General features: G+C 35.7%; 1 protein-coding gene across 4 annotated transcripts in view; it reads left to right on the top strand.

Annotated features, from left to right (window-relative positions):
* Window positions 1-25,980, top strand: part of LOC129899154 (kinesin-like protein KIN-7C, mitochondrial) — a 41,807-nt gene that overhangs the window by 404 nt on the left and 15,423 nt on the right. For 2 of the 4 annotated variants that reach the window (XM_055973985.1, XM_055973986.1), the window contains exons 2-17: window positions 29-126; window positions 1,248-1,337; window positions 2,125-2,177; window positions 5,970-6,035; window positions 6,147-6,200; window positions 11,369-11,434; window positions 12,929-13,007; window positions 18,234-18,301; window positions 19,697-19,756; window positions 19,954-20,058; window positions 20,287-20,391; window positions 20,558-20,665; window positions 20,767-20,910; window positions 21,354-21,536; window positions 21,718-21,888; window positions 24,285-24,521. In XM_055973985.1, coding sequence (XP_055829960.1) covers window positions 29-126; window positions 1,248-1,337; window positions 2,125-2,177; window positions 5,970-6,035; window positions 6,147-6,200; window positions 11,369-11,434; window positions 12,929-13,007; window positions 18,234-18,301; window positions 19,697-19,756; window positions 19,954-20,058; window positions 20,287-20,391; window positions 20,558-20,665; window positions 20,767-20,910; window positions 21,354-21,536; window positions 21,718-21,888; window positions 24,285-24,521 — 1,687 coding nt within the window. Of the gene's footprint in view, window positions 1-28; window positions 127-1,247; window positions 1,338-1,423; window positions 1,552-2,124; window positions 2,178-5,969; window positions 6,036-6,146; window positions 6,201-11,368; window positions 11,435-12,928; window positions 13,008-18,233; window positions 18,302-19,696; window positions 19,757-19,953; window positions 20,059-20,286; window positions 20,392-20,557; window positions 20,666-20,766; window positions 20,911-21,353; window positions 21,537-21,717; window positions 21,889-24,284; window positions 24,522-25,980 lie in introns of those variants that run through there. The other 2 variants (XM_055973987.1, XM_055973988.1) reach the window with 2 other exon arrangements.

Here is a 25,980-nt window from a genome sequence, read left to right as displayed (position 1 = left end):
GACCGGTGGATTTTTCATCTTTTTTTAGCGCTCGAGAGATTAGAAAAGGAGACGAGTTAGCTTGGTATGCCGACGGAGATTGTACAGTCCGCAATGAGAACAATTCCAAAATTGCATATAGTTTTGGTTAGTGTTTTAAGACTTGGACTGTTAGCTATCTTTTTCTATCTGTATGTATGGAAGTGTGCGTATTTATAAAAATAATGTAGTAGTTCATTCGTCGAAAAATACAACTGATGCTGCAGGAGGTACAACTCATTCATGCAGGGCTGCTGTCTGACAGTTCCCCGCTCTTTTTTTTGGCCGAAAAACCTTTCTTTGTTGGCATATCTGTCTGTTTAAAAAATTCAGTCCATGTTGCTATATGAGTTAAATTAATTGCATAGGTTCGAAGCTTATATTTGCTGAAAGCTTCATTGGGAAGGAATGAAGGAAATAAGAAACAGGTTTGGACGAAGAGAAGGAAAACAAGGGCTGCAACTTTTGTTTCTATCATGTTTAAATACTAAAGGAACAAAAAGGAGATGCAATCAAAGAACTTATGTATCATGTTGTGTGCTTTTCCATTGTTATGTTCCTCCATCTTTCCGTTTGTTCTTTGTCATTGTCCCTTTTCCTTCTCCTTCAATTCTTAATAAGAAACATCTAGACAAATCTTTCCTTTGACTGTGAATGGAACTGCATTTCCTTGATCATGGGTAACATATACTCAGGGTATGGATACTACCAAAATGGGTTGTCTTTGACTAATGAATTATCTTTTCTGTTCCCTCATTTTTTCTTCCTCCAGCTTAAAGTGTCTTACATTGTTCATTTAACTTGTAAGGCCACTAACATGTTACTCATTTCAGGGCTTGAGTTTCGATGTGTGTTATTGTCCCTCTGTTGTGCTCCTCTTATCCTATGATTCAGGGGATATTTATGGAGAAAATTCACAGAATTAGAGTATCTATTTCATTTTATGGTGTCTATTACTTTTAGAAAGACTTGCCAAGGAGAAGAATAACTCTGTATTTTGAACCTCCATGTGGCATTTGTTATTCTGCAAATCGGCTTGGGGGTTGTGTAATAGATTTCTCCATCTAGTTGTCACAGTTTTAATGGAGTTCCGCTGCTAGATTGTTTGGTGTTGTTTCTCTTTTTGTTCGCCTATTCGTAGATTAACTTGTTTTTCACTTTCCAGTTTCCATGGACATGCCGTTTATTTTATTTATTAAAAATATGGAAATGCCATTTCTTTCATACAGATAGAGTTTTTGGTCCTGCAACAACTACACGTCATGTTTATGATGTTGCAGCTCAACATGTGGTGGGTGGTGCCATGGAAGGAATCAATGGTATTTATTTCTACATATATATTGAATTTAACTTGCAGCGTTATAACTAGAATGGAGCCATAATACATTTTCCATCTTTAATTTAGGTATTTTTAATAGAAATTGAAGAGAATGATGGCTCATTTTTTCCCCGGGGTTCCACCTGCTGAATTAACTCGATATCAATATTCTTTAACTGCAAACCATGGATACAAGATCAGTTTACTTATTACAGGTTCTTTTATATCATACAGTAATATGTCAGTTTTGGAGAAACACAACCTTTATATCCTGACTTAGGCTTTTTCTACCAAAGCAATTTCCTTCTTCCCTTCTTTTCCATAAATGTATCAATTCATCCCTTGGTACTCCTTTGTGCATTAATTCTTTGGGATGCAGACCATTCGGAAATAGTATCGTTGTGCTTCATACTGCAACAAATTAATTGAACAAGGTCTTTTACTTGTTTGCATAATTTGTAAGATTTTGACTTCCATCTCTTGTTAGAGGAATGTGGAAACTAAAGTTACGACTCTTTAGATTTCGGTTCTATATTTTCTTGCTTTAAATGAGAAGGATAATTTCGTCATTATCATTAGAAGCCATAAATTGTTGTATCAGTATATGCTTTTAAGTTTCAGACTGAACACGTGAGGCATCAATTGACATGGTATTGGGGCCAACTAAGTGAAAACGGAGAATTCTGTTTAGGCATTAGTATCGTACACTAAGTGCGCTATGGTATATATGGATAGAAGAGACAGTTATTTAGACTAAAAGACATCACTCACTCCTCCACATTTTGCAGGAACTGTATTTGCTTATGGTGTAACTAGCAGCGGAAAGACTCATACAATGCATGTAAGCCATTAAGTCAAGCTTTCATTAATCTTTTAATCTTGCCGTGCTTTTTGGTGTATTCAATTGGAACAAGATTATACATCCAACACTACAGGCATTTTGAAAATGATTATAGATCCAACATTGTAGTTAATTAGCTGGCAGTGAAAAATGAAACATCCAGCCGTCAAAAGAACTGATCTCTGCTAAGTTGTAGAGGCCATTTGTTGATATGAAGAATGTGAAAAAGGAGAAAGAAAAGATTTAAGGAGCAATTGGATATTTAAATAGTGTTTACAGGAAGTATGAAAAAGGTTAGTGCACAATAGCTTTATAATTGAGCTCGTCAATAAGCCTTCAATATTGACCCGAGACCTTCGAAAGCTCACCTTGTACTGTAACAGTATAACTAGCTTAACATTTTGATAATTAGAGTATCAACTAGTTTGCAATCTAACATACAGGTTTCTTCCAATATAGCCGAAGTATACTTCCTTTTCGAAATGACAATATTTCTAGATTGTGCCACCTTAATCTCTTGGAAGTCTTTCAGTTTACCCAAATCCTTAGAAAATGCTTGTAAAACGCATAATGATCAGTTGGACCTCAAAGCATGCCAAGTTTTATAACAGTGCTAAAATGTCCAAACCATGCCCTTGGTGTTTGCATAAGACCATGGAAGGATTGACATACTAATTCAGACTCCTCCAGAGCAGCAAACCTAGGTGGTTGCTTCATGTAAACTCTTCATGAAGTTTGCTTTGAAGGAATGCATTCTTGATATAATATAATATAATATATTACTAAAAGTGGAAAGAGCCTAACTCCAAAGTTGGATTACCATTTTGCCCCTATACTATTACTTAAATATTAATTATAATACTGTACTAAAATGCTCATTAAATTTAGTGGACCATTTTATCCTTAAGAAAGCCTTCTACTAATGAATAATTAAATATTCATTGAATAACCCGGTAAGTGGAAACAATTGTTCATCTGCCTTTTATTACTGTTGGCAGTTATTTGCAGAAATAGCTTCATCTTCCTTTCATAACTGTGGGTAGTTATTGTGCAAAATATATATATATATATATATAACTATCATTTATTTGGTCTTTTGAGCTTCCACCATTAAAATGCTATATTAATGTATAGTCTTTTCATATTCTTTGTTATAGAGTACTTTATAAAAGTACATAATGAAAGAGTCAAATCATGTTACCACTGTATTCCTTTTCTTTTCTTTCTGCTAAATTTTTTATTTTCCATAAAAACCTAATTGATCTTCTAGCTTCGGATATTTTGCTCAGGTATATTTCTTTTCTTGTTATACAAATATATTTTTGCTTACTGCCATCTAATATAGGATTATCATTTCTATAATATTTTTTTTTTAAAAAGTAAAAACATCTCAAATTAATTGGGTATTTTCTATTACTCGTAATAAAATGAGTCTTTTCTACCATTCTTAATATCTAATTATAAGCAAGTCATTTCTACTATTTCATTTGGTTAAAATGCTCAAAACTTTTTGAGTCTTCTTCTCCACCATCTTCACTTTCAGATACTTATCATCTCCCCGATTTTTTTCTACACATTTTTAATATTCAAGTGTTTGAGTCACAACAAAGTTCAATGACTTCTAACTGCATTTGGATTGATCATGATGCGATTCGAAATATGTATCTATTTAGTTTTTAGTTGTCATGCATCATGGTTAATCTTAGGAGACAAACACTTCTATTATAGCATTATTAGCATGTATTTATTTAAATTAAAGTACTATTTATGTCACTAAAGTAGTATCAAATTTGCAAAATTTTGTAACCTCAATTTATGAGTTGTTACTTTTTTTTTTTTTTTGTATGTTTTGATTTTATTTTATAGCACAAAGAAAGTCCAATAATATATTTTTCATTTAAAATTTATCATTTACAATACAAAATTTGAATTAAGTATTTTAAGACAAATGTGCAACGCAGGTTCCCGGACACTACTATTATTATTGATGAGATACCAATGAAACATGACTGGCATAGAGATAGAGAGACGAACAGATGCAATTTTGGCCACAGAAGATGGTATTACCATGATTAAGACCATAACTCTGAGTATATCCCTTAGGTGTCAATCTATCTTTCAGACGACCAACTTTGCCAGCTGGTCCCCTTTAACAGTAAACATCTAGCGACATTCCACTGTTATTTTTCCATGTCGTAGAGGAATTATCTTTCAAGTACCATTGCTATGAAGAGCTGTCTTTTTTTCCAATCTAGCCTGACACCAACTTGGGTGAGCCATAGCCTCTACCACAGTCTTAGGAATTTATTTTGACAGGAGATAAACGTGTACATATGCATGATAGGAAGGTGACAGATGGTGATAACTTAAATCAAGGTGAGAGTTGCGAGCAGTTCATTACCTTCATGAAGAACAATTAGAAAGATTAACTTGATTTGATGAGTGCTCGATTGAAGTAGGGGATGATGTTGGAGTAGGTGATGGGTCATGCGTAGTATGTGGACCTGTATCATGAGAAGAATTGTCAATTGGCTTAGCATGGTGAATGATTTTGGTTGAGGTCTTTTAAAGTAATACCTGAAGTGGCGGGGAAGAGCTGGATTAGGAAAAGTAGGAATGAGAAGATCAATGAGTATGACTATTCTTTGAATCTGGTGAGAAGTATGGAGATGTATTGAAAAAATTACATTTGCCAAGACAAAGTACTTTTTGTAATGGGATAATAGACTTGTAATGCACTAATGCAACCCTTTTTGACACAGGAGAACCTCAAGAAAATACATTTAGCATGCCTTGAGATGCCCATAGGCGTTTTCTTCCAACAGAAATTGTGCCATTTAGGTCATTGATAGCTAGGTTCCTTCTCTTAACTCAACTGAGGAAGCACAAGCTAAATAGTTTGAACTTCCCATTAAGGGTTCCAAAGTAATCAAGAGACTTGAATTTCTAAATCTCGCATTTTTGTAACCAAATACATCAAACCCAAAATACATTGTTAGATTGAAGAGAGCTCTAACCAAATATTAGGAAATAAGTGCAAAATATAACCAAAAAATCTGTCCAGAGAGTATATTTCAGAGAATATAATGAGATTTTGCCTGAAAAATTCCGTCAAAACTGAACTGGTGCACTGCAGACTCCAACTGAACCCCAGAGTGCAAGAAATTATCAGAGATGTCGCCGGAAAGAAATGTAATTGCTGGAAGTTGTTAAAAAAGAAAAGCTACCATACAGCATCCAAAGCTTTTGGGGGAACTCAACTGGGGGTGGCATAACTCATGAAAAACTTCTAGCAGCTAAAAAGAAAAGCTAGCAAGCAGCACCTAAAGAAGATAAACTACTCTTTTCATCTTGCCACCGTGATTCAAAGAAATTATTTCGAAGGCCTAGATTTTTGTCTTAAACTGCTTAGCTAAATAGGAAGTTCTGATAATTTTTATTAAGATTGCCTGTAATCATTATCGTCAGCATAAACTATCAAAGCGATTTCTTTGGTGAGAGGTGAGTGCTTAATTTATGATGAGTGGACACTTTCAAAGCCATATCTAGAAGAAATATTAAAGAAGAATTTTGCTGGACAAGAGGTTTATTATTTTCATGCAGAATGCTTGTTTATTTGAACACACGGGAGGGGTTTCCGATCAAATGGTGTTAATACACACTTTAATTCTTGATGTTGATTTTATGTGCTGGTTCTTGATTGTAAGAGTTATTTGTTAGCTCTGGTCAAGTTGGGCAGAATTATCCCTTTCCATCTGAAACATTCTGCTAAGTTTTCGTCATATTTTATAGGGAGAGCAAAAGTCTCCTGGTATTATTCCACTAGCGGTGAAGGATGTCTTTGGCATTATACAAGAGGTACCCAGTTTTCACGGCTTAGCAAAACTTGGTTCTGTAGTTTCATGAACTTTAAACTATTTTGAGAACATTTCATAGTTTATAGCTGACTTTCAAATGTGTTTGTATCAGACACCTGGACGGGAGTATCTCCTTCGCGTCTCCTATCTTGAAATATACAATGAGGTAACCATGATTTGACATTTTTACTCTAAGTCATTAATTTGATTTTTAGTGTAGCTTACATTCCAATATTTTTTGTTCTGATCAAAACAACCTTAACACACTTACTCTAAGAGGGAGATAAAATTGAGGTAAGATGAATAAATGCAGACCTTGAGGAGCTCTGTGTGGTTTAATTTCATGTCTTGTGACGTAGAGCTGCTCTAATACTAGTTGGCTCATCTTTTTGTATTTCAAAGGTGTGAAATGTAGGTGTTATATTCTCAAGTATGAACGACATATGCTGAAAAGCAGGTTATACTGTTAAATTTGTGCTCTGACTGTACCTGCTCCAGGTATATATCTCTATTTTGTATCCTACCCTCCAGTGTTATCAAAAGCCAAAAGTGCAAAAAAACTCGAAGTTCCATTGGAGCTTTAAGCGCAAATAAAGCGTGGGCTTCAATGAAAAAAGGTGCAAAGGGAGAAAAAACACAAATACAAATGTTTAGTCCAAGATTAATGATTATAAGCATGAATGACGAATATATGAACAAAGAAATTGAACCTTTTTTACGATAAAGTGAAATATCAATTGCTTAGTGTTGCCTTTCAGAAGAGGCTCACTTACGAAGAAAAGTATGGCTTAGAACCTTGATGACGACAGAAGCGCACATTAAGCAAGGCGAAGCGCTCAACACATTTTGAGCCTCGCTTTAGGACTTAAGCGCGCCTTTGACAACATTGCTACCCTTTTCCATCACCATATCCAACTTGAATGAGTTTAGGCATGTGGGCATCCATCAGTTTTGACTCAAATTGATGTCCCGATTAGGAAGTTCTTTTTTTTGCGATTGCTGGACAAAATTGCTGAATGAATTTAAGTATTGTTAGAATAAGAATAAGTATATACAATCCTTCTTAGAATTGAAATAGTAATAGGAATAAAAATAGTAAATAGTATCTTACTTGATAAATGATTGTACTGTAGTGTTTATAAATAGGGTTTTTGTATAATAATGTAGATACGCAATTCAATAATATTCTTCTTCAATGTTTTCCAGACCCCACTTGTGTGATTTCACTGGGTATGTTGTTTTCTTTAATGTTTCTCACATGGTACCAGAGCTTCTAAGATCTTGGTATAGAATCAAAGAGCTTCCGCTGCTGGCGGACGGCTATTACCCATATATGCCGCCCGTCTGGCCAATAGTTATGTTAACAAAAGTAGGGCCAATGATATATGTATGAATCTCATATTCAAGAGAAGAAAACTCAGTCAGACAGATCACTATGTGTCAATTTTCGGTGACTTTCTAGGGCTATGTTATGTCAACTTCATAACCGTTTGGAAAGGTAGCACTGTGCTATCTTTCCGGTGACTATTTTCTTATATCTAATTTGTGTAGCACTGTGCCATCTTTACGGTGACTACTTTTTCATATTTAATTTGTGTAGCACCGTGCCATCTTTCCTGTAACTATTTTCTCATATTCTATTTGTGTAACCCCGCGCTTCTTTTCGAACTACTTCTCATAATTAATTTGCGTAGCACCGTGAATTTTTCCAAACTACTTTCTCATATCTGCGTTGCATCGTTCCATGCGTCTTTGACTTTTTTCGATGACTCCTCAAATCTGATTTGTGTAGGGTCGTGCCATCATTTCGACCCTACCCATATAATTTTCTTTTTCAATTGGGTTGTGCTGTCAATCCTACCTTATCCATATAATTCTCTTTCTCAGTAGGGTTGTGCCATCATTCTAACCCCTATCTATATAATTTTATTTCTCAAATTGTGACCACTTTCAGCCATCAAATCTAATAATTCGGCGCATGAGCATGTTCCGACCAATTTTACGGTGACTTTCTTGCTTATGATCTACTCATCTGTTGATTTTGAGACGATCCATATATTTTATACCAGATTTTGAGCACTTTCCAGCGACCATTGCATTGTTTCCGACAGATCTGAGTTTTTCTACATTATTTTCTTTCTATTTCAGATTACTTTTGCCAAAAAAAGAGAGAGGATATACTCAGATTTTTGGGCTGGATTAGAGTGATGTTTTCTCTCTTGTGGCTAAAATAGCATGTCCCTTTATCTATCTAAGATTGTCATTCTCCATTGGCCTTTTAATCAATTCGACATTAATAATGTTTTTCTCCACAATGATCTCGAGAAAGAAGTCTATATGGAGCAACCACCTGATTTTGTTGCTCAAGGGGAATCTAGTAGTCTTGTATGTCGATAGTGTAAGTCACTCTATGGTCTGAAACAGTCTTCTCAAGCTTGGTTTGGAAAGTTCAACAGTGCAATTCAAGAAATTTATCATTGTGTTTTATCAACATTATGCATCAAATTCAGTATTTCAGGAGAAGACCAAACACAGTGAGATTGACTGACATTATGCCTCAAATCCAGTATTTCATGATAAGACTAAGCACATTGAGATTGAATGCCAATTTTGCGAAGTCGAGTGATCAACTTGCAGATATCTCACCAAACCCCTGATCGGTCCTTTTATTAATTACATTTGTAACAAGCTAAGTACATATGACTTGTATGCACTAGCTCGAGGAGGAGTGTTAGAATAGGAATAGGTATATACAATTCTACTTAGAATAGGAATAGGATTAAGAATATGAATAGTAATAGAAATAGTATTCTACTTGGTAAAGGATTGTATTGTAGTGTCTATAAATAGGGTCTCCGTGTAATAATGTAAATACGCAATTCAATTATATTCTTCTCCACTATTTCTCACGGGTATTATAAGATCTTCTTTTGGGCCCAGGGGGATTCAATTTAGGATAAAAGAAAAAACCTCTTTCCCGTTGCGAGCAACATGTGTAGAACTTTGAATAAGTGATTTGAAGTGATTAAAATTCTTCACATTGCAACCACCATGTGTAGAACTTTGAATTTGTGAATTGAATGTTTAGGCGACCTCAAGCTTCAATTATAAAAAAGTAGCTCTAAGAAATTGTCTAGTAGGTGAATAACAGTTTACCCCCTTAGGCAATAGTGTGGAAACACACCAAGGGTGTGGCTTAATGGTTAATGAAGTGGGTTGAGAACCATGAGGTCTCACATTCAAACCCCATCAGAGACAAAAAAAACACTAGGTGATTTTTTTCCATTTGTCTAGTCTTGGTGGATAGAGTTACTTGTTGTTGGTGGGAGGTGGTAGGTATCCCATGGAATTAGTCTAGGTGTGCGCAAATTGGCTCAAACACCATGGCTATCAAAAAAAACTAAAAATAGTGCGGAAACACATAAATAGAGATGCCATGCCTTTTCGATGAAATTTCTTTTCTTTTCAGCACGAGGAGTTGGATTGGACTCTACAGTTGCTTGGGACCTTTGCTCTGCAACAACTAATGGTATCTAATGAAAGAGATAGTTGAGTAGGATGCTGTTGGCAGTTTGTCTTTCCATAATAGTTTAATGTCTAAGCAATGAGTTTTTGAGCTAGCTTTGCTGACCATTAATTTGTGAGGAAAACTCTACTTACCCTATTTCTTAGAAAGGAAATCCACGACTTTGGTTTATCCTCTTCTTTACAACAACATACCCAATGTAATCCAACAAGTGGGGTTTCCAATGATCCCTAGCTCAAAAGAGATGTTTTCGAAACAAAATTGCAAGAATAATATGACAACAAGATAGCAAGATACAAAGCAAATGAAGCAACATGTAGTAATATGCAATAAAGAATAAGAGACTACACGACTACTAAAAAGCCCCCAACTTCTCTCACATAAAGTGCAACAATGCGACAATGCCTGAATTTGTAGATTTCTTAGGAGCTTTGTAAATCTAGACTCTATTTTCTCTTTTTGTATTTTTTTTTTGAAGGTGGCCAGCATCCCTTGATGCTGAGGTATACAACACTACTTTTGTCAAAAAATAATAAAGTGCAACAATGCTCAACTACTCTCTAGCCTTTTACCCTAATCATCTGAACTCTTTTTTGTGTTTTGAAAATAGAACTCGTTTAAAAATTTTAGAACATAATCAGCAAAGGTCGGCAAGCTCATTGAGTCTCATCTACTTGCATATCAATCATTAAAATGTTGAACTAGTATATGTTGCTATTTGAAAATGATCCGAAGTAGAAAACAGCGTCAAAATCCAAATGAATCAAATGTTCTCACTTCTCTCAATTTTGTTAACATTAATTAAAATCCCTAGTTGCATTGAAATTTCTAGGTGACCCACATTGGTTGAGAGAATAGGCGATTTTCTCCTTATATGGTCTAGACAATCCTCAACCCAAGAGCTAAGCTTTTAGGGCTAAGAAGTTAGGATCAATCTCCATTTTCATTACATACCAAAGTTAGATTCATCCAAATTTTGGTTTACACAATGTAGAGCCCCCATGTAAATGTTGTCTACCCTTCACATGCCCATAACTGGGCATGCGAAAGCGCGTTAAGTGTCTTACATTGGTTGGAGGAATTCATTGTTGTCCCCTTATATGGTTTTGGACAATCCTCACCTCATGAGCTCGTTCTTGGGTTGAGTTATGTCCAATATCCATTTTCTTTACAAAAACTTTCATTGAGCCTAAAGGCTTGATGAGAAGCTTGCATATCTCTGAATCTTGCTTCTTCAACACACAAACACAAACATTTATCAAATAGTGTATGTGTTTTGCTTTATTTATTTATTTAAATTCATGTCCTTAATTACTGCCTTCATAACTTCTTTAAACTTGTCAAGTTTACAAATGTAATCAGCCCAATTACTATTTGAGCGAGTTCTAGTTTTATGTTCTCCAAAACTGGTTTTAGTTTTAATAAACTGCATTTACGTGATCAGCATGCTAGTTGAATAGGACACTTCAATGTTTATCCTTGTCAAAATTGCCACAAGATTAGCTGGTTTATCCTAGCTATGAGCTGAAAAGAGAAGCAGCATTCGACTCGCTTGTAGCTTATGATTCTGTAAGTTAATAAGCTTAATGCATCCAAGTGGTATAAGCTGCAGCAAAAGGGTATAAATGATCAAACATCAAGGTGATAAGCTGCTCAAATAGGCACTTGTTAAAGGGTTCCATGCTGCACTTTGAACCAATTAGCAAATTAACATTGAAAACTCAGGATATTGGAATATGATGCTGCACTCATTTCTTATTTTAGGGTTGAATACCAATGCATTGGAATTGACTTTATACTTATTTTAGGTCATCAATGATTTGCTTGATCCAACAGGGCAGAATCTAAGAGTACGAGAAGACGCTCAGGTTCGTGTGAGTGAGTGCATGTTCATGGTCTTTTGTACAAGTTTACTTCAAATTGTTTTATCATATAATAAGCTTTTTTTATGTTGTCGTTAGTGGCTTTTTGCTTTTTTTTTTTTGGGTAGAAAGTTGAACTTTATTTCATCCAAAAAAGCAATTTCAAAACAAAGCTGACGCTGACTATCAGCTATACCTAGTAATATTTCCTACTCAAACTAACTTGTGCAAGACAAATTAGGAGATAATCACTAATTACAAATTATAGTTTTCCAATCAACAACAAAAGCCTAAGATCAAGTCCACGAATTCGTCCAGAATCTTTTGAATCACCCATGCTGCAGATTTTTGGGTAAGGGAAAGCTTTCCAGGCTGCCTCTTTTTATATAGAAGCTGTGTACCCATTCTATCCAGCGGCAGTCCTTCTTTCTGGCTATGGCCCAAAACGTTTTGATGATAGCAACTTTATTCCATAAACACATATCGAGAACATTCATTCCTCTTGCAACTTTTAGTTGACAAACCTTTTCCCACACTATTAAAACCTTATTTGAGAATTGAGATAGTTGCACTGAAAGTCCAAAGATACGATCTGCATATGGCTTCAATCAATTTCAGAATCCTCTTGGGTAAGAGGAATATTTGTGCCCAATAGGTCTGAATTCAAAACAACACTGATTTGATCATTTGCAACCTACCAACATAGGACATTAGCTTAGATGACCAACATTGTATATTTGCTGTAATCTTTTCAATCAGGGGTGGGTAGTGGCTAGTAGATAGCTTCTTGGAATTCAGTGGAACTCCCAAGTATCTGAAGGGGAGTTCACCAACAGTATATCCAATCATGTCTATGTTGTTTTGTACTAGAGATGCCAGCTGTTAGAATATAAATAGGAATATACAATCCTACTTAGTATAGGAATAGGAATAGTTTGTAGTATCCTACTTAGTAAAGGATTGTATTGTAGTGTCTATAAATAGGGCCTCTTTGTAATAATGTAGAGAACAATTCAATAATATTCTTCTCCAATATTTCTCACATGGTATCAGAGCATCTATGATCTTGGTAGAGAATAATAACAATAAAAAAGCTTCCGCAACCGGCGGGCGGTTATAACTCATATAGCCGCCCATTTGGCCAATGGTTATGTTAACAAAAGTATGGCCAATGATATATACATGAACCCCATATTCATGGAAAGAAAACTCAGTAGCTCACTGTGCGTCAATTTCCGGTGACTTTCTAGGATTCAGTTGTTTGGATCCAAATTTGTCTTTGGACTCATGTTTATTCTCTTTTCTTTTGTTTCCATGTGGACTTACTTTTTTATGATCTGGTTTCTATTCAGAAGGGCGGTGGGGAGGAGGGGAGCTTTCTTTTATGAAGTCAGTTCATTAATTACTAAGAGATTGGAGAGCCTTTTTTACTGTTTGATGCGATTAGTTTTCTGGAAAACTGCTTATTATTCAAAGTTCTAACTATTTATTTGATGAAAATTGCAGGGGACCTACGTTGAAGGGATCAAGGAGGAAGTTGTTTTGTCTCCTGCTCATGCACTTTCCTTAATAGCATCTGGTGAAGGTTTGTAGACATTTATTCTTGCCTCTTTATACTAAAGAAGACATTGCTATCTTTACTTGCATGTAGCAAGTCCGTGTTTCTTTTCTCAATGCAGTTAACAATTTATGATACTTTTTGTTATAAGTAATCATATTCTATTGATCAGGAGGTCATGGTTATATTTGCAACCATAAAAATGTTTCACTAGAGAATACCTTAGGCACAGTCTAGGAGATGCATAGAAGTGTGGAAGATATGTCTGTCATCGTAAGTAGGAATGACTATTTTGAAATGGAGAAGAAGAGATCAAAAAGTACAAAGGCGGGACTTACTAACCAAGCTCTGATTCCATACAGAAAAACAAAAGAGATAGACAAGACTTTGAGAATGCTTAGCTTGATTCTTATCTTGTCTCAACCTTTGAGGGTTTAAACAGTGTAAATTAAGAAAACATTGATAATACAGTTTTCCTAATTGATACAGAAGAATATGTAACTACTATAAGCCACAAATAGATAGACAGATGTCATATATACAGATTCTTACCAATCTTTACCATAATTACAAAAATAGATATCATATTTATACATTCTCACTGTTGTTAACTTGATTCTTAATAGAATCAAAGATAGAAAGTAGGTCAGTGTATTGCTAAGAGCTATTCATCAGTGTAAGGCGTCCTCTAGTAGATGCACATTGCTTCTTACATGAATTTAATTTATTCTTAAAATTCCCCAACTGCATCCCAGACCATCTTGATTTATGGTTTGTCCAAGTGGTGTACCCAAATAAGAGTAGGAAAAGTCCCCATGAGCCGTAATTAGCCCACCATGGATTGGAGATATGCCACCTACTTTATGCAGATGACACCCTGATCTCTTGTGAAGCATAAGAAGATCAGGTCAGATTTATCAGGGTAATGCTAGTTGTATTTGAAGCTGTCTCTGGCCTGAAAGTAAATTGGAGGAAAAACAACCTCTTCCCTATCAAAGAGGCGGCCAACATCCAAACCTTAGCTGACATCCTTGGGTGTGGCATAGACAACCTCCCCACTGTCTTATAGGTATGCCCTTAGGCAACAAACACAAAGAGGTGGAGATCTGGGATTGCATTATAGAGAAGGCAACTAAGAGACTTCACAGTGGAAAGCCCAATATCTATCTCTAGGGGGAAGTGACTCTTATCAACTCTGTTTGAGACTCACTCCCTACCTATGTGATATCTCTTTTCCCATCTCATCTAGTGTGACCACAAAATTAAACAGACTTAGAAGGGACTTCCTATGGAAAGGGAACAAGGAAATGGGTGGCTACAACCTAGTGAAATGGGAAGTGGCTCAACTGAGTAAGACACATGGTGGCTTGGGCATCAGAAACCTAGAGCTTCATAACACCTGTCTTATGATGACGTGGCCATGGAGGTTCAGCTAGGAGGAAACAACTCTCTGGAAGGAGGTCATCTCTCACAAGCATGGCCAAGAGAGCCCATGGGTCTCTAATGAGGTGAACAGTACCTATGGGGTTGGTGTCTGGATCAATCAGGTCCTTATAGACCAAACTACACGTCAACACCAGGATCCGAGTAGGGAATTGTCACGCCCCGAGAGGGTATCTTAGGTGTGGCCGGCACTCAGAAACCATCTCTGGCCTCCGAGAGAACCACTTGGTCTCATCACTCATTCGTTCATCAGCGGAAGACTTAAGTGAAAATAAGAATACTTATGTGGCCTCGCCATCATCAACATCAAATGAAAGAAATAATCCTTAGAAGAAGTAGTTTCAAAGGAGAACTATTCTAATTACATCATCAAACTCTGTCTATGAAGCCTCTAACACTATCAGACGGTGCCAATGACATGTCCATGGCTACCTCAAAAGAAACATAATACTCAACAATAATAAAAGGATAAAGAGTTCCTCCGAATACAAGGACTCACCAAATAGCTGGAAAGTAATGATCTTCAACGATGTGACTGTTGAGGATCTCTAACACCTGTATCTGTATCATAAAATGATGCAGGTCGAATGACGTCAGTACATGAAATGTACGAGCATGTAAAATGGTAGGAAAGTAAGGACATATATCAAAAAGTTTCTCTCAGGAAGACTCGGCTCAGAACTCAACATCATTTCAACATTAATATGTAATGCAAGTTTAAAAATAATAATAATAAGCAATGCTTACTCAGTTGGGAGTTTCTCTAACCGACAATCATCACTTATGAGCTAGTGATGATACAACGAAGCGATGTCGTTGTCACATCCATCCAATACCTTGCTAGGGTAAAGGACATTACCATCTTGGATCCAATCATCAAAGTCCTCTTTTTGGGACTTAAGAAGTATAGCCTCTATCCTACGCTGACTATGTAGTTCTGGGGTTTGAGTCAATTAAACTCTTACCCAACTCGGTGCTCAATACTACTCCCAAAATATGTTCTCATATTAACATCATCATCTAGTCTTATTGGAAAAACATCAAACTCATCTTATTACCTTTTCATCAATCATTACACTTCAAAGCATTATTTACATCTCATCAAAATATCTTGCTCAAAACATCATTTACTCAAATTCATTTAAACTCAATTCTTTTGCTCTTTCAAAACTCAATAAAATACATATATAGTATTAATTCAAATTATTCTTTTTGTCAATAAATATTAAAAACCAACATCTTTACTTAAAACACGTGTAAAAATATTCATGAACATCAAATCAATTAGGGTTCATGGAAAAGTAGCATGAACAATAATTTCAATAATATGAGAGATAAAAATAATAATAATCTCAATGCATAAATATATCTAACTCAATAGAAGAAGAATTAATTCATTTAGAATCCAAGATTTGGGTAAAACTCAACTATAACTCAATTACGATGAATTTAAATATTGGGTGCATGGACGAACTCAATCCAATGCTATGAATAGCCTTACATACCTGGAATTCGAAGCTTTACTCCGAATTGAAGAACTCAATGACCACTCTTGAACCCCTAGCCTTTTCTCCTCGTCGGAACATTTTGTGTACTACCCGGAGTATAAGAATCACCGGAATAGTATTTCTACACTACTAAAAACTAAAACTATAGTTGAAAATGAGTAAAGAAGTGTATAGAGAAAAGAGTTGCTTGAGAAAGTTTGATGAATAAAATGAGGAAATAAGGTGGGTAATATAAGTGTGGAGGAGGGACCTAGCAATAAATAAAAATAATTACAAAGGATAATCTTGAACATTCAATGGAGTATTGTGATCTCATGGATGATGTCAAATGGAGGACTATTGATGTCATGGGTGATGTCAAATAGACCTAGATCTTTCCATGTTTGGTGAGATGAACCTTCTTTTAACGGAATACCCTTTTTCGGAGTTGCGTTTGAACAAGATACTTCCTAATTAGGATTTGATGTCTTCATATGAATTGTAGATCTAGAAGTATACTTTCATGTCGTTCAAGAATCAACCGATTTGGAGCATCCTACCGTGAGATATGATTTTCTTCTACAAACACTCCATTTCGTCACAACACCATGTCTTGCAAAAAATAATTTATTTGACCTACGTATCCTCCGAATCGTAAGATATGGTATTCATGAAAGTTGTAGGTAATGCCGTTGGGGTTCTTCAGAAATTTGAATCACCTAATTTGGACTATTCTATAAAAAGTTATGCCAAAATACAGAAGCAGTATCATTTTCGTCGAGAATTGAAACACCAAATACAACATTTTAGGGGGTGTTACAGGAATGGGCTCAGAACCTCATTCTGGGGAGACATCTGGATAGGCCATTCCTCTCTCCAGGAGGCCTTTCTTGATCTGGCATCTTTAAGCAACAACCCTACATCCACTGTAGGTGATTGTTGGTCCCCCAGGGATGGAACATAACCTTTAGAAGACACCTCAATGACTAGGAAGTGGAAAGGTTAACTAGTTTGCTAAGCTTGCTGGAGACTTTCAATGGCATATCACTGATTGTGATTCCCTGAAATGAAAGCACTCAGAGAATGGCATCTTATCAGTCAACAGATGTTACAAGAAGGAGAACAACTCAGCATTGGGTGAAACTCCAAAGCACTGGAAACACCTTTGGAAAGATCAGGTCCCTCACAAAATAAAGTGTTTCACTTGGTTGGTGGCTAAAAACGCATGCCTCACTCAGGAAGTCCTCCAAAAGAAAGGAAGAACTTTAGTTCCTAGATGTTTTTTGTGCAATGAAACTGGGGAAACTAACAACCACCTATTCTTGCACTGCAAATTCACAGCTCAACTCTGGCAACTGTTCTTCACTCTTACAAAGATAGTGGACAATGTCTGAGCACACAGCTGATCTACTAAGCTGCTGGATCAGAAGGGAGGACGCAAGAGCCAAAAAAAGTGGCAGAAGATGATACCTTCATGTATTTGGTGGACAATATGGAGAGAAAGAAATGGGAGATACTTTAAAGATAAATCAAAGTCCATTCATGATGTAAAATGGAACTGCCTAGTCTCCCTATTTTTTTGGTGTAAAGAGAACTGGAGGAAGTAGATGACTTTGTAGATTTCTTAGGAGCTTTGTAAATCGAGATTCTATCTTCTGTTTCTGTAACATGTTTTGGAGGTGGCCAGCATTCCTTAATGCTGAGGAATACAACAGTACCTTATGTCAAAAAAAAAAATGTCTCCACCACCTCCACTTTTTTGGGCTTTATCTTTCCAAAGACTTTAGTTCCGTTTTTAAAGACCTTTCACCAATTATCACTTGTTAGCTAAAGTGAAACCTGGGTTCCTTCTGCTATTTTTGGTTATTTCCGTCTGTCTATGTTTTATGGTTTTAACTTGACTTGTCCTTTAGCTTTTAGGCTGTTCAGAAAAATATCCACTTCTGTAGTTTAATCTACTCTAACCAATGTTGGAACCATCTCATGTATAGTACAGGGTATTTTGGGCTATGTTTTACTAAACAATTGGTAACATTATCTTAGTTGTAGTTTCATCTACATTTATCTTAACATGTACTGACAAGTAATGATCTCTCCCCAAAAGATTGTGCCCATCACACAAGCCAGCTCCAACAAAAGCAAATTGTGCAGTCTCTTTCATTTGCTAATCAATTAGCTTGGTTTGTCTTTTTAAAGACATCTTAAGCATTTACATGACCTTGATATTCTTGCTTTATACCAAGTACTGATATGTTACCATTTTGCTCGATTCCAAGGCAAACTTCTTAACATGTATCTTTGATTTGATGGCACATTGAGACAGAGCACAGACATGTGGGATCCAACAACTTTAATTTACTGAGCAGTCGGAGCCACACAATATTCACTCTGGTAGTAGCCATCTCATTTAATCTTTTAAAACTATATTCTAGTGTTTTCTTTGCGTTCAGTAAAAGGCCAAGGATGTCTTCTGTGTCGTGTTCTAACTGACAAGCAATTTACCTGTTGCTAATGATTTGTTGTTGGATATTCAATAGCTAATGATTATTATCTCTGTTTGAGTGCACTTTTGTGTAAGGCTAGTGCAGTCTAAGTAAATGAGGGAGGCAAGGAAAACATTTTGTACATAATAGTGCAAAACTCAAAGTGAATAATTCTGGCACAGATTTTAGGAAAGTACAATGAAGTTCCCACCTATGTACTCCAATAATATCTTTTGGAACTTAAAAATTGGGGGCAATGACAAAATAAGTAATTAATTCAATGTATTGTCTTACTTAAGATCGAGATGCAAGTTGACTAAAGCTACCAGATTTGGATTCCCAGCCAGTAATTATGGAGTGTACTATGATATTTGATTGCTGTGTCGTTGACTCAAAAAGGAAAATGTATAAAATCATCTTCTGTTTGATTTTGAGAATAAAGTTGATTATTTTGCCGACTACAACACGGATGCTGAATAGATTATATATATTCCTTTTGTCCCATTTGATGTTACATAATGATTTTCCTTGAATCAAATTTGCACCATCAGTACGCTATGATGATCCAGAGAAACGTGTGATTTCTGAACCCATTGAGATGACCCAAGAATTTTGCTACTTCGATTTTGCTAGTCCTTGGGAACAGCGTAGCGACGCAGCTTATTCATCGAGAAGCCACTCGCGGCACACTGACTTGAAATCATCTCCGAGAAGGTCTTCTGGCACTCGAGAGCCCTTCCAGCTGTTCCTGATGTTGAATGAGTTCATCGTTACTTTTCTGCTTTCGATAGGCATCCCACCCTCACCTCAGGATGAGAGGACTTCTCCTCTTTTTCTGTGAGCTAGTTGAAGTTGCTCTCCTTTTGCCGTTGGTACTCCGCATCTTCACGGAGAATTCAATTTCACCGGGTCCATGTCGGAGACAGCGGGGCAGTCGTTGGTTTGATATTTAAATTAGTATAAACACATGAACATTGTTAGAAGTGCCATACGATGGTAATAACATCAAAACTCTTGAGAAAATTCTGGTCAAACATACACTTGTTTGATTCTCAAAGAGCAAATCACTTGTTAGATGTAATGAGGGAAGGGGAGTACAAGAAAGGCTTTCTATATTTCAGAAATTTCGATAGGATTGGTGAAGCCAAAATTGCAAGAGCCACTACTAAATTTAGACCTAGTATTGTCCACTATCTCCAATTTGCTTTTATTATTTGGTATTGATGAAGAAATCCTGAATTGCTGTTGCACATCTGCATGGTTTTGTAGATATGGAGTTCTAACGAGTGTTTTTCTGTGCCAGACAATTGAAAGCAGTCCACGAGGAGGAAATCAAGGGGAGGAAGTGGCACTATCACAACTGGTACCTTGTGTTACTTTTGTCTAATCCTGTTTTTGAAATTTACCTGTTGGCTATTTGATGTTATTGTTCTATAAATTAGTAAAACTACAATTTTTCTTACTAATGTTATCATTATGTTGTTCGGGCATTATCATTTATATTTTCGTTCTGTTTTCACTATGCTGATCATGCATGCTGTACACAAATCTTGTTTGTAGCATCTAATTGACTTGGCAGGCTCTGAAAGTTCCAAGACTGAGACAACTGGGTTGAGGAGGAGGGAAGGTTCATTCATAAACAAAAGCTTACTCACTCTTGGCACTGTAAGATATTTCTTTCATATTTTTACTCATGAGGGCTTCCTTTGTCTAGATTGATCTCCTTCACTTCTTCTTAGGTCAAAACTATTCTTGAGCATCAACAGTCCCTCTCATTTTACCCAGATTGAATGCTGAATTCTTTGTCAGAATGTGCAAGATAATTGATTAGCTGTTACTTATGGAGTATTATGCTGGAATTTGCATATTGACTTACAACAACGGATGGTGTAGGTTATATCTAAATTAACTGATGAAAAATCCACTCATATCCCATATCGAGATTCAAAGCTTACACGTCTGTTGCAATCATCACTCAGTGGACATGGTCGAGTTTCTGTAAGTTTTAGTAAATCAGCCCTGCCAGCTGTTGATCATCTGTTTATGATGTTTTAAATGTTCTCCTCTGAGTTTGAGTTGCATGGCTCCCCCACCCCCCAATTACCCAGCAAAAGAAGGAAAAAAGAACCTAAGCACTGATTCACTCTTTTGGATTTTTCTAAAGCTCATTTGCACAGTAACACCAGCCTCCAGCAACACAGAGGAGACACACAACACCTTGAAATTTGCATATCGAAGTAAGCATGTGGAAATAAAAGCATCACAAAATAAGGTGAGATTCTGAGGGTTTGTATAAGGAGCAAAGTTCTGTTGCTATAACAGAACCATCCAAGCGTTGCAAGTATATCTCTTATGTTTTTTGAACCATTTCAGATTATAGACGAGAAGTCTCTCATCAAAAAGTATCAGAGAGAAATATCCTGTTTGAAAGAAGAGCTTGATCTTCTAAAGCGTGGCATTATGGAAAATCAGAAAGTGGGACCCAGTCAAGATGATCTGGTTAATCTGAAGCTCCAGGTACATCGTGACATTACACACCAGCTTACTTGTTAATCTGAAGCTCCAGAAAACCCATTGTATAGAAATGGTGCCAGTATCTATTTGTCCAACTGATCCACGTCTGTATCAACAGAGACTCCTGTGGACCTAGAACTCATGGAGCTCGTCAATAATATTTTTGCTTGCTTATTGGAGAAAGACTTGCTCTGATTCGTCTTTCTTCATAGGGTGTGCATTATGCAGCAAGAGATGGTACACCAATTCGCAGGGGAAACATCTTTTTTGTATAAATTGTTAGGAAGCTATATGAAATCCCAAACAGATAAACACAGAAAATAAAATGCAGCGATCAGTTTAAAATATACACAGAAACTAAAAGGCAGCTTCCCAGGATATTATGGCTTATTTCACATGCCCATTTAAGTGGTTTATATTTGTCATTATTTCTATGTGTGATGCAGTTGGAAGCTGGGCAGGTGAAGTTACAATCACGATTGGAAGAGGAGGAACAAGCGAAAGCAGCATTGATGGGAAGGATTCAAAGATTAACCAAACTGATCTTAGTTTCCACAAAAAGTACGATGCAACCTAATATCCATGAAAAGTATGGCCACAGACGCAGACATTCTTTTGGAGAAGATGAGGTAGCAGCTAGCTTCTAATACTTGATGTGCTGACTTATAATCCAACTGATAATACTTTGTGTTACACAAGTATTGAAGACATATTACCAGATATGGAGCACTTTACTTTGCTGCATGAATGTGTTCATATAATGATAAAGTTTTCTCATCATTTTCATGTTTATCTTCATTGATCATGCAGCTAGCTTACTTACCGGATAGAAAACGAGAATACATGATTGATGAGGATGCTGGAAGCATTGATTCTGAAATATCAGCCGATGGAAGAGAGGGTGTCATAAACCTTGATGAATTGGTCAAAGATTTCAGAAGAAACAGAAAGAGAGGGATGCTTGGCTGGTTCAAGTTAAAAGTAAATTTCTAATATTTCTCCATACTCTTCATAGATGTGTGGTATAAGGGCATCTCCAACCTTTTCTCTATTTTACTCTCTAAATATAGAGAATCTCTATATTTGGAGACAACCAACTCCAACCCAATTCTTTATTTTTAGACTCTAAAAAATAACCTTCTTTTCTCTCCTCAATATTATATTACATTATTTTATTTTCTTATTTCATAATATAAATCCTTTCTTCTTTTTTCAAATAATCACCCTATATAATCTTCATGTAATATAAAATTTCATTCTTTTCAAATTTTTTATGTAATATCTAAAGTGACGATTTTTAAAAAAAAAATTAAATTAGAAAAATTGTTAATTCGGGATGGAAGTAGTATACTTGTCAATAATATATTTTTAGATGTTTTTGATTTAATTACTTGTTTGGCACGTGCATTTTTCATTTTTGTGATGGTTATTTTTTTAATACAATTATACATTATAATAAAACTAACTTATATCTCAATTTTTTTTACGGAACCTCATTAATAAAATTTATAAATTAATATAAAATTAAAATTAGTATAATAAATATATTACATTAGAAAATAATTACGAATATTAGACACTTAATTAATGGTCTTATATGATTTATAATATGTTAATTACAAATGTTATATAATATAAATAATATTGAAACAACCAAAAGGTGAAATAGAGAGGATGAATAGTAGTTCTCCAAATTTAGAGAACTACTATTCACCTCTCTATAAATAGAGAATAGAGGGTCTTTTGAAGTGTGGTTGGAGACCATATCCTCTATTTTACTATCCAAATATAGAGTATAGAGAGTAAAATAGAGATGGGTTACAGATGGTCTACGACCTTGTTAGAAAATGACAAGTCATAAGTGCGCCTTAAAAGTTTCTAATGACACTGCAACAGTGAATCTCAGTCATTGATTTTCAGCTGGTAATATAAAAGGTGAATGTTTCCTATTCGGAAATCAACGTAAACAAGTTTAAGAATACAAGAATTTGGCGTATGTATTGTTGGGCGCAAAAAATTCAACTCTTAAGAATTATTAATGCATATAATAAGAGTATGAGATTGATGGACAACAGGTGGATGCGTCTTTTCTGGTTGGCATACTTTTCAGATAACAAGAAGATCCATCATTTCACTTTGGCGGGTTGGTAATGTGTTTCCCATGCCAAGACTTAGGATAGAAGAATAAATTTGTTATTGCATGGACTGGAATATTATTGTCAAAACTAAAATGTAGATTGTATAGTACTAAATGAAAAAACAAAAAAATAAAAACAAACAATATGTGGAAACAAGAAGGAGAGCTGAGATGAAGATGGAGGGCAAAATAATACATTTATGTAGTGTCCTACAAGAAAGGTACATTGAACAAGCTAAGTTTTTTGGTAAGGTAAATTATTTTATTAATGTTGGAGAAATCCCGGCATACAAAAGTATGCTAAAAAGTAGAGAATCCTAGACCAAAAATATGGTTCTCTACAAAGATCACCCTATCATCTATACAATCAAGAATCTCATGGTTGCATCAAACAGAAACTAGGGACACGAGGCTGCTCCTTGCATGTACAACATTGTTCTCAACCCCTTCAAAATTCTCATAGTCCTCTCCCTCCACACTACCCATATAAGAGATAGTGGAGCTACATTGATCCCATGCCTTGAGTCTTCTCTTCCTTCCTCTGAAAGCCTAGCTATACATGTCTCCTTTACTATTTTCAGCATGACCTGTTGTACTTTAAATCCAACTCAAAATCTCCCACCACAAGTGCATAACCACTTGACAATGTAATAAGAGGATATCTACATCTTCTTCAAAACATCTACAACGTATAGCACCAACTAACATGTAAGATTATCCTCTTACAACAATAAAAAAAACATGTGAGATTATCCTCATATTCTCTGCAGTCAATATTGCTCCCTAGCAGTCAAAGCGCACAAATAAGCATACTTTTCTGGGCCCTCTTGGTATCCAAATCGAAAGATGCAGAAAATCCACTGCATTCCTTACCATTAGTATGTGCTAGTATGATTTGACTGAGAACTGCCATCTCCACTTGTCATGCATGAGTTGAACAAGTTAGATGAGGATTAAAAGAGGAAAAGAGGAAAAGAGAAAAACACAATAATAGCACTGTAATATTTGTCTCCTAAGTATCAGAATTTTATCCTCTGTGTTTGTCCTTCAACTATGATCTGTGCAAAGAATGATTCTTACTCAGAAGTTATCTTTTAAAAACTCTGCCAATTTATGATGATAATTCCTTTCTCTAGAAATACTCTGTTCTAAAATACTAATGATTTACTGTCTTGGTATGATATCAACAGAAGACATTTGACTCATAGAACAACATACTAATGAATAGTTGATGGTGCAGAAGCCCGAAAATCTGATTGGATCATCATCAACTGCTGATTCTGAAAGCTCTGCAAGTGCTTCCCCTGCATCTTCATTGAAGTCATTGCAAAGTAGAGTTACATTCAGTGACGTGAAGGAAGGGCGGAGAAGATCTGTTAGTAAGCGAGGGGATGATGCTCCAGCAGTAGATTTTGTTCCAGATAGAACCCAAGCAGGCGATTTGTTTAGTGCAGCTACTGGAGGTCGGCTTCCACCAGTAAGTTCTTCCTTTGTTGTTTTAATTTCTGGTGATTTGACATAAAGAATGAAGAAAAGCACATTGGAAATCTTTTTGTCCAAATTAGTTTGTCTTGGATACTTGATGTAATTAGATGACATGTCCCACCTGGTTTCTGCTCTGCATCCACCCCTTCAATTTGAGTTTTTCCTCTTATTATTTAAAAGAATTTATTTCAATACAACTTATGACTTTATAAATTTTAAAGATGATTCTTGCCCATTCTTATGCTACTTATCTTAACCCGTGATTTCTTTACTTATTGTGCTATGACAAAAGGTGTGTTCTCTGGTCCTCCTTAGTGTCTTCATTAACTGTAAGGACATATCAGACATTTTATCTGTGACACAAGGCATCAAACTCGGTGTTGGTGAAAATTGAGTGAGAGGTGACAAATAAGTTTCCAATTAAGAAAAGGTGACAACTTGACCAAGCCCAAGTCAAACCTTCTATTAATTAGGAGATTAAGTTAAGTGGGTGTAAAATGTAATTTTTAAAACTTCTTAATCTTTTATAAAATACAATATATCCCAAACTCTCATTATTGGACCCCCAACTGACCCAATTCAAATCAAAAACTTCCGTCTTTTCACTTTCTCTTCTCTCTCATTTTTTCTTCTTCAAATTCTTCAGTTCTTCTGCAACAACCGTCCATTCTTCAAGTTCTTTTGCTTCAAGTTCTCCACTTTGCTCTTCATCTTCTTCGTCATTCGTCTCCTTCTCACACCGTTATCGTCAATGTGAACAGAGGTAAAAAAAACTTCTTAAATAGTTAGGGTTTCGAGTTTTCTTAAACAGTTAGGGTGTGATGATTTAAAAAGAAGAAGAACATGGATTTTGTTGTTTACACATATTTTATTGTTTTATGCCTTAAATGAACATTGTACTTGTATTTGTTGTGGTGGTGGTGTGACATTGATGAAATCTGAAGATATCACAAAAATCTAATTATGAAATAAATGATATATGAATGAAATAGGAGAGAAAAAAAGGTGAGTAGTTGCTGCAACAACCTCAAAATTTGTCTGATTTTTTTAAATAGACGAGGTACTTGCTGCAACCACTCTCAATTGTTGTAAAAAAATCATTAGTTGTTGAATTTGTCGCAACAACTTAAGCAGTTGATGTAGGAATCACTTAAGTTACGACAACAAATTTCTTAACTTGCAACCTTAAGTAGCTGATGCAGTAATTGCTTTACCAAATGCCTTAAGTTGATGCAACAACTTAAGTAGTAGTTGATAAAACAACTGCTTAAGTTGTTGCATCATATCCCTTGAGTTGCAACGTTAAGGTGTTGCAACTATTTAAGTTGCTGCAACAAGTTATTACATTAACTTAAGTAGTTAATGAAGCAACTACTTAAGTTGCTATTGAAAATCCCTCAAGTTTCAATCTTAAGGTGTTGCAACATCAACTACTTAAGTTGTTGCAATAA

The sequence above is a fragment of the Solanum dulcamara genome, chromosome 8 (assembly GCF_947179165.1).
Source record: "Solanum dulcamara chromosome 8, daSolDulc1.2, whole genome shotgun sequence".
Classification (NCBI taxonomy): Eukaryota; Viridiplantae; Streptophyta; class Magnoliopsida; order Solanales; family Solanaceae; genus Solanum; species Solanum dulcamara.
This window is presented reverse-complemented; position numbering and strand designations above follow the sequence as displayed.